This window comes from Artemia franciscana, chromosome 7 (assembly GCF_032884065.1).
Source record: "Artemia franciscana chromosome 7, ASM3288406v1, whole genome shotgun sequence".
Classification (NCBI taxonomy): Eukaryota; Metazoa; Arthropoda; class Branchiopoda; order Anostraca; family Artemiidae; genus Artemia; species Artemia franciscana.
Genome location: NC_088869.1, coordinates 59,552,599 through 59,565,219, shown reverse-complemented (window position 1 = coordinate 59,565,219; position 12,621 = coordinate 59,552,599). Strand labels below are relative to the sequence as shown.

General features: G+C 36.0%; 1 protein-coding gene across 5 annotated transcripts in view; it reads left to right on the top strand.

The window, feature by feature from the left end:
* The window catches only part of LOC136029548 (uncharacterized), a 78,748-nt gene that overhangs the window by 17,095 nt on the left and 49,032 nt on the right, over nucleotides 1-12,621 (top strand). For 4 of the 5 annotated variants that reach the window (XM_065708020.1, XM_065708018.1, XM_065708021.1 and 1 more), the window contains one exon: nucleotides 4,593-5,434. In XM_065708020.1, coding sequence (XP_065564092.1) covers nucleotides 4,593-5,434 — 842 coding nt within the window. Of the gene's footprint in view, nucleotides 1-5; nucleotides 1,612-4,592; nucleotides 5,435-12,621 lie in introns of those variants that run through there. The other variant, XM_065708022.1, reaches the window with a different exon arrangement.

Sequence of the window (12,621 nt, the reverse complement as noted above, 5' to 3'; positions counted from 1 at the left end):
TAAGTGTCATTAGCCATAATTTAAAAGCCATCATTAGCCATGACCAAGTGACTTTGGGCGTGGGAAAATTTTCCTTGTTGAAAATTCTTTTTTTTGTGATATGTGCCTCTGCAAGGCTCTATGGCTGGGAATGCAAGGACAATAAAGACCAAAATTAGGAGGAAAAAGAAATAAAAAAAAGTAACTAACCAAAAAAACAATGCACAAGCTACAAAGAAAATGACGAGAATTTGCTCTCCATTGACTAAAATTAAGCCGAAGTTAAATGCCCTGCACAAAAAAAAAAAAAAAAAAAAAAAAAAAAAAAAAAAAAAAAAAAAAAAAAAAAAAAAAAAAAAAAAAAAAAAACGAATACACAATTTCAACTTAGCACAGGGACATCAGCCACATGGATGCAATAAAAACAATAAAAATAAAACATGTTCAGTAATCATAAATGTTTTTACAAATTTTTACAATTCTTCTGAAGGCACCAAATAATTGGCACTTTTTGCTGAATTTGGCTGAGTATTCCAGACAGCATGAGAAGCAGTCAGAGTATTGAAGTCTGATATGACCAACGGATTGAATGCAATTCGAATTTTACCAGAATTGCGAAGATGGTGTGCAGAATGGTCAGTAACAAGAGATGAACTAGTTCTGAGGGCTGCAGGAACATGAACAATGGGCAATGATTGAAGAAAAACGAAAGACACCACATGCAAAAATATACAGTAACTTCAAATAGAGCAATGTATTACAAACAGAACTATTTATGTCAAGGATGAAGTTCCTTGTCTTATCAAATAGCTTAGAGAGTGGTAATAGAAGGGAAGAAAAAATCGACATTCATATAGTAAGGCAATAAGAGATTTGAAACTATATTAAACAATGGAAGAACATTTTTACATTTGACCCAGGAAAAATGTGCTCGAGCCTTCTAAGCCTTCCAAGATTGCTTGATATCTTCATTTAAATTCATTTTAACTTCTTTAAAACTGTATGAAATAGTGTATTTTATTTTATGTACAACTTTTATTTCTATCCAGTGAAAACAATTCTCTCCCTCCAAAATTTTTTGACCTTCTATCTCCTAAAATAAACTATTAAATTGTAGGCTATGTTAACTGATTTGAAGGAAATGCAATTATACATATCACTTACTGGATTTCTAAGATTCTAAACTTGGCAAAAAAAATTATAGTAAAGTCAGCAGATTTCAATCAGTTCTGTCAAATCATATGTTTTATTAAAATAATGGGTAAGGCCGGCCTAGGTTTTCTTTCGTAAGGAGGTGCAGATTTTCAAAGCACAAAAAACTAATATTTATAAATATTTTTTTTTACTATTCCCAGGCTTCCCGTGGGACAACTCTAAGGTTATACCCCCTTATTTGTGCAGGTATGGGCAGAGCTATACTTCAGAAATGAATTGCTAGAGAAACGGAAAAGAAATGCTGGTGATATGGCAAAGACCTGGGAACAAGTAAAAGGACAAGAAATCTTAGCGCTTCACATTCAATTCGTCATAGGACCAGTGGAGATCTTTTGGTGGAATGTGTCGTGAAGCTCTTCCCCCGTACCTGGTTGTCCTATCATAAATATGCATGAACTTTGGTGCTGATTGTGTTTTGTAAGCTGCACTCTCTCTTGATTCTTTAAAGATGGAAGGCTCATAGCGTTTTGGAACCTTTCTCAGCCTGGGAGTTTCTCGTCTCGTTAAGACTGAAGTGTGTTTGTGGGGCAAGTGTAAGAATATCCTCTACTCATCATGTACCTTTGTAAGGGCAGTAACATTAGTCTTTTTTAAAGAGCTTTTGGCCTTTGAAATTGAAGACTGAAAGACTACACAATTAAGAAATGCTCAAAATGTAAACATTAAAATAACAAAAGTTTAAAAAGAAGAAATGAAGAAACAAATGCTGATAATGAATTAAAGTAGGCTACAACTTAAAAACCAAATCATAGGCAGCGCAATAGTGCTGCCTAAGTAAAGAGTGATATGGGCATAATCAGCCCTACTCGTGTTAATTTTTGCTCATTTTGAATTTAACTATTTAGTGTAATATCTTTTCATTTTGAATTTCATTTATTTATTGACTTCGATTTCAGATAGTTTTACGCTTGAAAGATTATTTGACTTTATTTTTGCTCATTCTCGGCTCAATGGAGCTCTTTACTTTTCTTTGAAAAACTTTTCTTGTGGAAAAAAGTTTTTTAAATTAATACATAATTAAGAGATTGTGGTAAATAGAAAATTAAAATATTCCTGAAAAAAAATCTTGATTCATCACCTTAAATTTGCTAACATGTTTATGAAAGGAATTTGATGCAATACCCATTGAGCATTGTTAAGAAGAATGAAAGTTTGCAGCAAAAAATAAAAATAGTGTATCCATCATGCTCAAACCTGTTTTTATTATGTATTCCTTCTGGTCTCCCATCTACTTGCATTCTTAATTCTGCTGATGTTTTCTATCTCGCTTATGTAGATGGTATTCTTTTCATGAGTAGGAATAAAAAGAGCTGTCTCTGTCTGTTTCCATATTATCGTCTAAACTTCGCCGGATCTGGAGCTAACAATAATGTGATGTAAATTTAATGAACATGACATATTAGCAGCAACGACCCTTTGTTAGGCCCTCCTCCCTCACCAGGAAAAAAACTCTGTTGAGTTTCGAGTGGTGTTTCTTCTTCTTTGACATTATAAGAGGAATTCTGGGCAAGAAAAGGTTCAAAAATTTTGAGTTTAATTTTGTCTACGATAGTTTCATCATTGAAGCGCTAAAAATATTGTTTTTTTCTGCTTCTGCAAGCTATTTATATGCGCGTTTTATTTTTATACTCTTGTTGTTTTTTTCTGTGTTTATCTTTTCTGGGCACTTTTCTTGTCTTTTTCAATTTAAGGTAATCTGAAACACTTTTGTTCTCAACCTTTTGATTCCAATGTATGATGGCTATCCTGCAAGTAGCTTGCATTTTTGAATTTAAAGATCAATGAAAAATGGAAATATTGTCGTTATACAAATTCATACCTGCACACAGGACGGGAGGGGGGTAAAGTGTTAAAGAATGTTTCAGGGGTCAACATGGTCTATTTTCATATTTGATCATATATCCTAGGGTCAGCAATTTTTTGGACAATCTGTGTGTGTGTGCATTACTACACTGTTGATCTGACCGCCAAGAAACTTTAAGAAATTGTTGAGTACATTCTTGCAAAGGTTTAGGTATAAAATGTTTTTGTGTAGAATAACAATCGTTATTTTACAAGTGAGGAAAATTCTCCAGTTGCGAATTTTCCGAAGGAGATTTTCCTTGAATTTCCTTTCTTTTTAAATTGCAGTAATGCACGATGGGTAAGCTAATATTTTAAATAAAATAGAAAAGAGATAGGTAAAAGAAACGTTCAGGAATCAGCTGAAGTATCAAACTGTGACAACTTTCGACAGTTTCATCTACCTAGGTCTGCCTAATTTCTTTAAATTTTTTTTTTTACGGCAATTGTTTACCCTAATGGTTTTACTTTTTTTCCCCCAGATAAATAGAAGTCAACTGTGTTGTTTCGTTTCATCCAATCAGTTATATTCAAATCTACTACTACTAACAACTAATTGCAACACCAAGCTGCCCGAGGGCAACACAGGTACAGACGCTCCTCCTCCATCCCAATCTATTCAAAACTTCCCTCTTTACATCATCCCAGGAAGTTCCCATTTCCTTTAAATCTTTCCCTATGACATCCTCCCACCCGAATAAAAAAGGGATCCTCTCTGTCATAAAAATAGCCATGTTGATCTTTTTGTAATGACTTTGCTGTAGTAAGTATTTAAAAGTCCCGATTTACCCAAATGACGTGGTTTCTGTTTAACCCAAGATTTATAGGAGTCTACTGTATTGTTTCGTTTCATCCAAACTCTAATCAGTTATTGTTAAATCTACTACTACTAACAGCTCACTGCAGCACCAAACCGCCTGAAGCCAACACAATCACGCACGCTCCTACTCCATATCAATCTATTCAAGGCCTCCCTCTTTACACCTTCCAAGGAATTTCTCATTTCCCTTAAATTTTCCCTTACGAGATCCTCCCACCCCAATCAAAACGCATTCCTCTCTGTCATAAAATTGGCCATAATGATATTTTTGTAATGAGTTAGTTGCAGTAAGCATTTAAAAGGCCCAGTTTAATCAAATGGTGTGACTTCATTTTAGCCCAAGATTTATACCAGTCTACCGTATTATTGAATTTTATGCAATCTGTAATCAGTTATTGTTTAATCAAGTTCAACGAATCCGTCGAAAACGGGTTCTCCCTGTCAGAAAAATGGTCCTAATGATTTTTTTTATGTTGTGACTTAGCTGCAGTGAGCATTAGAACGTCCCAATTTATATAAACCAGAAATAAAATAAATTCTTCTTTGCCACTGCTGAGTGTGTATAGAGTAGAAGAGCCTTGTAGAAATCCTTGTAGGTTTTTACATTTTGGCATGCAGCCTAAAATCAGCTTCGTCGGTTGTGATTTATTGCGTATCGCACATTGCTATATTTCTTAGTAGTCATGGTCACTATTTCTTCTTTGACTGATTCTTTGAATAGATTTCTCTTTTCTAGGCCCTCATGAGCCAACTACAGAAATCAAAGAACAATATACACGTGGGCAATTTTGATAAAGTTTATGATATTATATCAAATCCATCATGCTATCCACTTGATATGGCAATGCTGGCAGGTATTGCTTTTGCTGTAATCAAAAATAAAAAGGATGATCTTATCAATGAGCTAAATAGTGATAAAAGTGATGTACAACGTCTGTGCCTTCTTCATGGCTCTTTGTCTTATGTTAAGTTGGATATTTTGTCTGTTGGTTCTGAAGATGATTTGATTATGTTGAGGAAATTGGTGGAAATTACAAGTGAACTACTTACAACTCAAAATTATGCTTTTCATAAACTCAAAATTCTAGTACTTTTTGCAAAACACTGTAAACTGAATTATGAACAGCAGTCAATACTGTTGCTATTTGAAGCTCTGTTTGTGAAATTTAATTTCTTACAGTTTATTGTTTCTAATTTTGAGAATCCAGAACCTGGTGTGAGTGAAGCTGCCAAAGAAGCGTTGAGATCTTGGCTATCTTTGTTTGGAAGCTATTCTTTTTTTAAAGTGGCAAAGTTTATATATGAGGAAACCGTGTCGAAGTTGACGTGGAATTCACGGTCTCGTTATATCCTCCTCAGTTTGACCATACCATATATGGATTGTAAAGAGGTGCTAATTCAAACAAAAGGCTTTCTTGTCAATGGACTTTCAACTCGAGTCTACACCCCGCTCGAAGACAATTACCTGTCACCAGTTGGAGCTGAAATGCATCAAGCTATTTTGAAGAGCTGGGGCAAAGAAGCATGGCTTGGATGCTTCTGTGACAATTTTGTTGGATGCCTGATTTCAAAAAATGAGTAAGTAAGACAAGTAAGATTATGAACGATTCCTTTGAAATGTTGTTTGTGTTTAGAAAATTTCATCAGAAGAATTGTTTGAGCATCAAAACACGAAAAATTTTTTTTTGTGTGTTTGTGCGTAAAAAGCTTTCAAGTCACAGTTTTTGTAGAGAGGTCCATCAGACCAGTCTGAAAGTATGCTAAATCTTCATCATCATTAGTGATAAAAAGGGTAATAGAATTTGTTGTCAGCGTGAATATTCCTCTTTTCTAAAAGAAATTGAATTTAGAAGTAAAATAAAAATAATATCCACAAAAAAAATTTAAAACATAATAAACCAAAATCAAACCCCTTCAACAGGCTTCCTCCATTAGATTAAGAAACTTTGTTTCATTGTCTGCTGAGTTTTTTCTGGCGCTTGAAATTGAAACTAAGTAAGAATGTTGTTATATCATGTCCAAAAATGATAGGTAGGGGCAAGATTTTGAGAAAGTCTGTGTTAAGTAATACAAAGAAGATAACTTCTATGGCAATTTTGTAGAAAGTCTTGTTTCTAAAAGCTGGTAAAGAAGAGCATCAACAATATTCAGGGTCTCTAGTTGTGGTTTGAAATCGTTAACGAGCAACTTTTGTTATATATTAGCTCTAGAATGAATCAGCGTTGCCAATACTTTGGAGTAGTAGACTTTGAGATTTTTGAGTAGACTTTTGAGTGGTAGACTTTGATCTGTAGCAATTTTTCGACTAAACTTGTACTGCCAGAAGATAATTTGTACCATCTCAACAGGTTAAAAATTTGTCGTAACAAGAAGAAAGTTTTGATAAACTAAAACGTGAACAGATTTCCGAGTAAGAAAGGAGCAGGTAAAATTAAAATGTAGAAGAAAACTTGTATTGTACCGAAAAATGTCCAAATGTTATAAAGCATAATAAAGAAGGAAATCTAGGCTTCTTTCATTGTTTAGTGTAACTTTTTGGGTTTTTACCTTTGATTCTGTAACTTATTAAGTTTTTATCTATAACACATACACAGCCTTGACTTTTATGGAGGAATATTGCGAGATTTTTCTAAGGAGAGGAAGCGGGAGCAAAAGAAGAATTTTTAACCTGCCATTTTCAGGGGAGTCCTTAAGACCAACCCTGGTTTATACCCAACCCATCGTCATTTAACAATTTAAAGAGTAATACGATTTTGTTGTTCTCTAAACACGTTTGCCAGCAGCTTGAAAGTGGTGTCTCGAAGCTAGTCAGTCGTTTTGGCTTTTAGTCAAACAGTTCGTGGTAACGAACTGTAGTAAGGAGAGACCCGGCTCAATAGTAAACGAAACTCTAAAAAAACGGAATTTTGATGCTAAAAGATACATCAAAAGAATCGGATTTTCATGCTGATTTTAAATATATAAGTTTCATCAAATTTAGTCTTTGTCATCAAAAGCTACGAGCCTGAGAAAATTTGCCTTATTTGGGAAAACAGGAGGAAACACCCTACAAAAGTTTGTAGAATATAAAAAGTTTGTTACGTAAGTTAATTCTTAAGTTACGTATATTTTCTACTAACATAAACGTTTGTTAACAATTAAAAGTTCTAGTTGCCTTTTTAAGTAACCAAAAAATTGGAGGGCAACAAGGCCTCCTTCCCCACCCCTTATTTCTCAAAATCGTCTGATCAAAACTAAGAGAAAGCCATTTAGCCAACTAAGAGAAAGCCATTTAGCCAAAAAAAAAAAATTAATATGCAAATTTCATTTTAATAGTTTATGTGCGGAGATCCAAAATCAAACATGCATTAATTCAAAAACGTTCAGAAATTAAATAAAAAAAAACTAGTTTTTTTTACCTGAAAGTAAGGAGCAAAATTAAAACTTAAAACGAACAGAAAATACTCCGTATATGAAATAGGTTGTCCCCTCCGCAATCCGTCGCTCTTTACGCTAAAGTTCGACTCTTTGCCACAGTTCTACTTTTTAAAACAATTAAAAACTTTGCTCAACAGGAAGATTGAAAATTAATTTGAAACTAATTTTTTTTTCTTGATATTCTCTATCCCAGAAAAATTTTCCTAATTTAACCACATTTAGTTTAGTAATTCGGTTTTTATGGCACTTGGTAAATACCAAGCGCCATATAGCAATCACAAATTCTGTCGGTCTGTCTGTTGGTCCCGGTTTTGCTAGTTTAGGGACTTCTAGACAAGATAGGACGGTGAATTTCCCCGATTTGACCATCTGGGCGGAGTGGGGGGACGGTTAATTCGGAAAAATTAGAAAAAAACGAGGTATTTTTAACTTACGAACGGGTGATCCGATCTTAATGAAATTTGATAATTAAAGGATATCGTGTCACAGAGCTCTTATTTTAAATTCCGACCGGATCCGGTGACATTGGGGGAGTTCGGGGGGGGAACCTAAAATCTTGGAAAACGCTTAGAGTGGAGGGATCGGGATGAAACTTGGTGGGAAAAATAAGCACAAGTCCTAGATACGTAATTGACATAACCGGAACGGATTCGTTCTCTTTGGGGGAATTGGGGGGAGGGTTAATTCTGAAAAAAATAGAAAACTGAGGTATTTTTAACTTACGAAGGAGTGATCAGATCTTAATGAAATTTCATATTTAGAAGGATCTCGGAACTCAGATCTCTTATTTTAAATCCCGACCAGATCAAATGTCATTGGGGGGGGGGACCGGAAATCATGGAAAACGCTTAGAGTGGAGAGATCAGGATGAAACTTGGTGGGTACGATAAGCAAATGTCGTAGATACGTGATTGACGTAACCGGACTGGATCCAATCTTTTCGGGGGAGTTAGGGGGGTCCAGTGCTTTGGCGAGCTCGGTGCTTCTGGACGTGCTAGGACGATGAAAATTGGTAGGTGTTTCAGGGATCTGATCGGATCTGAATGAAATTTGATATTTAGAAGGAATTCATGTCTCAGATCTTATTTCAAATCCCGACCAGATCTTTTGACATTGGGAGGAGTTGGAGGGGGAAATCTTTGAAAACACTTGGAGTGGAGGAATCGGGATGAAGCTTGGTGGATAGAATAAGCAAATGTCCTTGATACGTGATTGACGTAACCGTACTGGATTCGCTCTCTTTGGGGGAGTTGGAGGGAGGGGTTCAGTGATTTGGCGATTTTGGTGCTTTTGGACGTGCTAGGACGATAAAAATTGGTAGGCGTGTTAGGGACCTGCACAAATTGACTTGATAAGGTTGTTTTGCCCGATTTGACCATCTGGAGGGACTGAAGGGAGAGGAAAAATTAGAAAAAAATGAGGTATTTTTAACTTACGAGTGAGTGATCGGATCTTAATGAATATTGATGTTTAAAAGGACCTTGTGTCTCAGAGCTCTTATTTTAAATCCTGACCGGCATTAGGCCTCTGATTTTCCTTGTAAATTAATCTATTGATTCTTAGAATTTTTGCTAGAGCTCATGCCATATGAGCTCTTGACTCTTCCGACCTCGTCACAACTGCCATATGAGCTCTTAGCTCTTGTTAAAAATCTGACACAAAAATCACTTTTTGAACAGACTGAAATTTTTGGTTGAAACTTAACATTGTCATTTATCAAGAGCTAGGAATAAGTTTATTTTCCTGTTTGCTAAGAATGAGATATCTAGTTTAAGTATAAAACGCCAACTTTCCCTCATTGTTGACAAATACTGGTCATCTGAGTTAGTAAGTGAATCATGATTTCTGCTCATTTTTAAAAAGATTTTACTGAAGATGATTCTTTTGGCTCACAGTAGCGGGACATCTTAATATTTGTATGGTTTCGGTGATTATTATTCCTATCTCCAGGTTCTTTTCCCCACAGTAAACGTCTCCCCTTTTTTTCTCTTCTTCTTTTTTCTCTTTGGAAGCGTTTTGTTGTTGTTTTTGTTGTTTTTGGATTATTTCTTGTGTTAAAGGAGGCGCATCAAGTTCTACTTATCTGTCTGCCTTGTTATAAGTTGATATGTCTTCTTCTTGGAATGCTAAAGCTTCTGGAGTCCACTTCGGTTTCCTTTTGGCTTCACGACGATTTTCAATCTGTACTTGATGATGAGTCAGGGTCCGTCTCTGTGATCTACTTGCAGATATTAATATGTCTTAGGAAATTGAAAATACTTTTGTATAGACGTCTTTCAGTGTTAGCGGGTGGGCTTAAGAGCAGCAACACGTTGATCTCAGGATGGAGGTTTGCCTCACTTAAGATTCTCCTGATGTTGATTACTTCCTGCTGGATGCATTGGCATTCAAAAGTCAGGTTGTTCAAGGATTCTGGAATAGAGTTGCAAAGCCTGCGTTATGGGTCGGCTCGTTTATGCCAAGTAAACTCCTCTTTTCTCAGGACCAAAGAGTTGCTTTGGATATGCTATAACCTGACTTCAATAAGGCCGTTTTGGAGACTGATTAATTTATCTTTGATTGTCCTCAGGTCTGTATCTATGGCACTCCAATGGATATTATCAATGGGCTGAATGGCGCGTTTGGAGTCTGAGAGCAATTCTACTCTTTTGGAGGCCGGTGGATTAATATTGATGATCTTTAAAGCCTCTTTTATTGCCAATAGCTCTGCCGGAAGGATGGAAGTATTATCAGGAAGTCTAATTTTTATATTCGGAGAATAACTTGGGATAACAGATACAGAACCACATTTTCTTTCTTTAACTGAGCCATCAGTGTAAATTTGGAGATAATTTAGGCACAAAGTGGTCATTTTCTCAATAGTTTCCAATAGCTCTGCCGGAAGGATGGAAGTATTATCAGGAAGTCTGGTTTTTATATTCGGAGAATAACTTGGGATAACAGATACAGAACCACATTTTCTGTCTTTAACTGAGCCATCAGTGTAAATTTGGAGATAATTTAGGCACAAAGTGCTCATTTTCTCATGAAAAAGTGCGAATGTGTTCCGTTCTTCTTTTTAATTGATACAATATGGTAATTTGGAACATTTGGGGATGGAGGAAGCTCTGAATTTTTGTTTTCTCGCTGGTGACTCAGTTCGTTGAATGCTAACATTTCCTGGGGATGATTTTACGGATTCTTTTCCTTGGTTTGCTTTTACTTCTTTTGGGGCTTGCTGATGGAGGTGATCGCTGCATCTTCGAAGCTTACTTAACAAGGGAAGCGTTGATTCCTGCTCACCTGATCACTGCAATTTAAGGGATTTTACTGCCGGCAGGTATATCAGCGCTTGCGGCAGGTGACCAACCCTCTTCTGCTTTATTAGTCAGTGAATCAACACAAGGATGCAGATTCACCGACTTTTTGACTGAATTTTTAAATTCATCCAAAACAAAAAATTATATTGGCAACTCTGCAGCGGCAACGACGACAAAGAAAATTCAAAATCTGAAAACGTTGGAATATCAAGGGAAATAATTATAACCAATTAAAAAAACATAAACAGAATAAAACACCAAGGTAAGTAACTATAATATAACACTTTAGGGTCTCTTAATAAGTAAAATAACACACTAACACTATAACACTATAGGAAAATAGCACACAATTGAGGCAATAATGCACAATTTAAATTTTACAATAAACATGGGTCTGTTGATCAACATTGACTCGACCATGTATAAGTTGCACTTCCATAATTTGAAAAAAGCTAATCGTTGAGTGGTTTTCCTGTTTTAAAAGTTGTGAAATATCATTTGACGATCAAACTCGCTCTGGACGTCCTTCGACGGCCCAAACTGACGAAAATGTTTTGAAAAAAATGGTAAAATTCTCTTAGGAGATTGGCGATGGACCATTGAAAAAGCTAAGGTTTGGGAATGAGAGTGGGGGTGGTGAGATTTTTTGCTAAAATGCCAATGTCAATGGAAGACTAGACCTACGTTGCCTGGGCAACGTGAAGTGTTGCGGCAACCTTTGTCCGGCTTCGCCGATAAAAGTGTTGCGAGAGCAACACTTTGGTTTTGTTTCTTCGCTATCGGTTAAATTCTGAAGTTGTTAAAACTATCAAAGCATTCAAAACGGCATATTCAAAGCAGAACACAATCAGTAATCACATGATCAAGTTCTTCAGCGTTGAAAAAACAACAGCAAAAGAATATCGGAAGAAGGGACTAAATTGAGTTTGCAGCCAGTTGAACTTTATCCTTTTCAATCGTAGACATCGTGACCGATGGAAACTTGGAACATTATCTTATATAATCTAGTTGGTATTATAAAGCTATTCGTGACTTTTCTGGATCAAATACCATAGATGTGCACCAATTTGCACAAATTTTTAGCCTCTGATGAACCTCCTCTAGCAACCGATTCTTACTTACAAGTCCCTCTCCCGTGATATACATCCAAGTTCACCGGAAACAAATAATGGGTATACCAACTAGCAAAAGTTGCAAACCCCTTGTCGCTGAAGTCATTGTAGCCTAACAGCCGATTATTACTTACAACTCCCCTACATGTCTTACAATCGGGAACCAAGTTGTTCTTACCATCAATTACACCAGAAACAGATAATAGGTACACCAATCAGCAAAAGTTGCAAACCCCTCATTGCCAAAGATGATTATAAGCTAATAATCGACTGTTGCTTGGAAGTCCCCTACATATCTCACAATTGGTATCGGCCTATTTTTGGTTCAAGTGTGTACCTTACCACTGAAGTTGTCAACCCCCTGAAACTTTCAAACTGGTGTATGTCATGAAGGAATTTTTGTAACAAAAAATGGATGACATATACTTTGATCAGTTCATCAAGGTCTATCGATTGTCATTGAAAAAAAAATTCTATCTGTCTTAGTTCAAAAGTTGACTTTTTTGCCGGAGGCCAACTTTCTAACACCACCACTTAGAAAGGAGCAAAGATAAGCTCTAATTTCTTTAGCAATGAGAGAACTTTTAAAGTTTAAGAGGCATATCTGATACCATTTCTCTATTGCAATCCCAAGTAGAAAAAAATGAATGGTAAAGTCAGCTGAAATCACGAACAGAAATGGCTAGAAACAATAGATGGCAGCACTTTCGGACCCGTGGGAAAATCGAACTTTTTTGTTTCTGTAAATTTTTCTATTTATCACTCAAAGAAGATATATTGGCTGTGGGGCCGGGGAGCTACCGCATATATTTAACACTTATAGATTTTAGTCCATCTTCAATTTGAAACTGGTGCCTGCCTGCTTGCCTGCTAGAACGGAGCTTTCCACTCGAAAGCAGAAACATGGTTTGATGAAACGAAAGCTTGGCTGCACAAC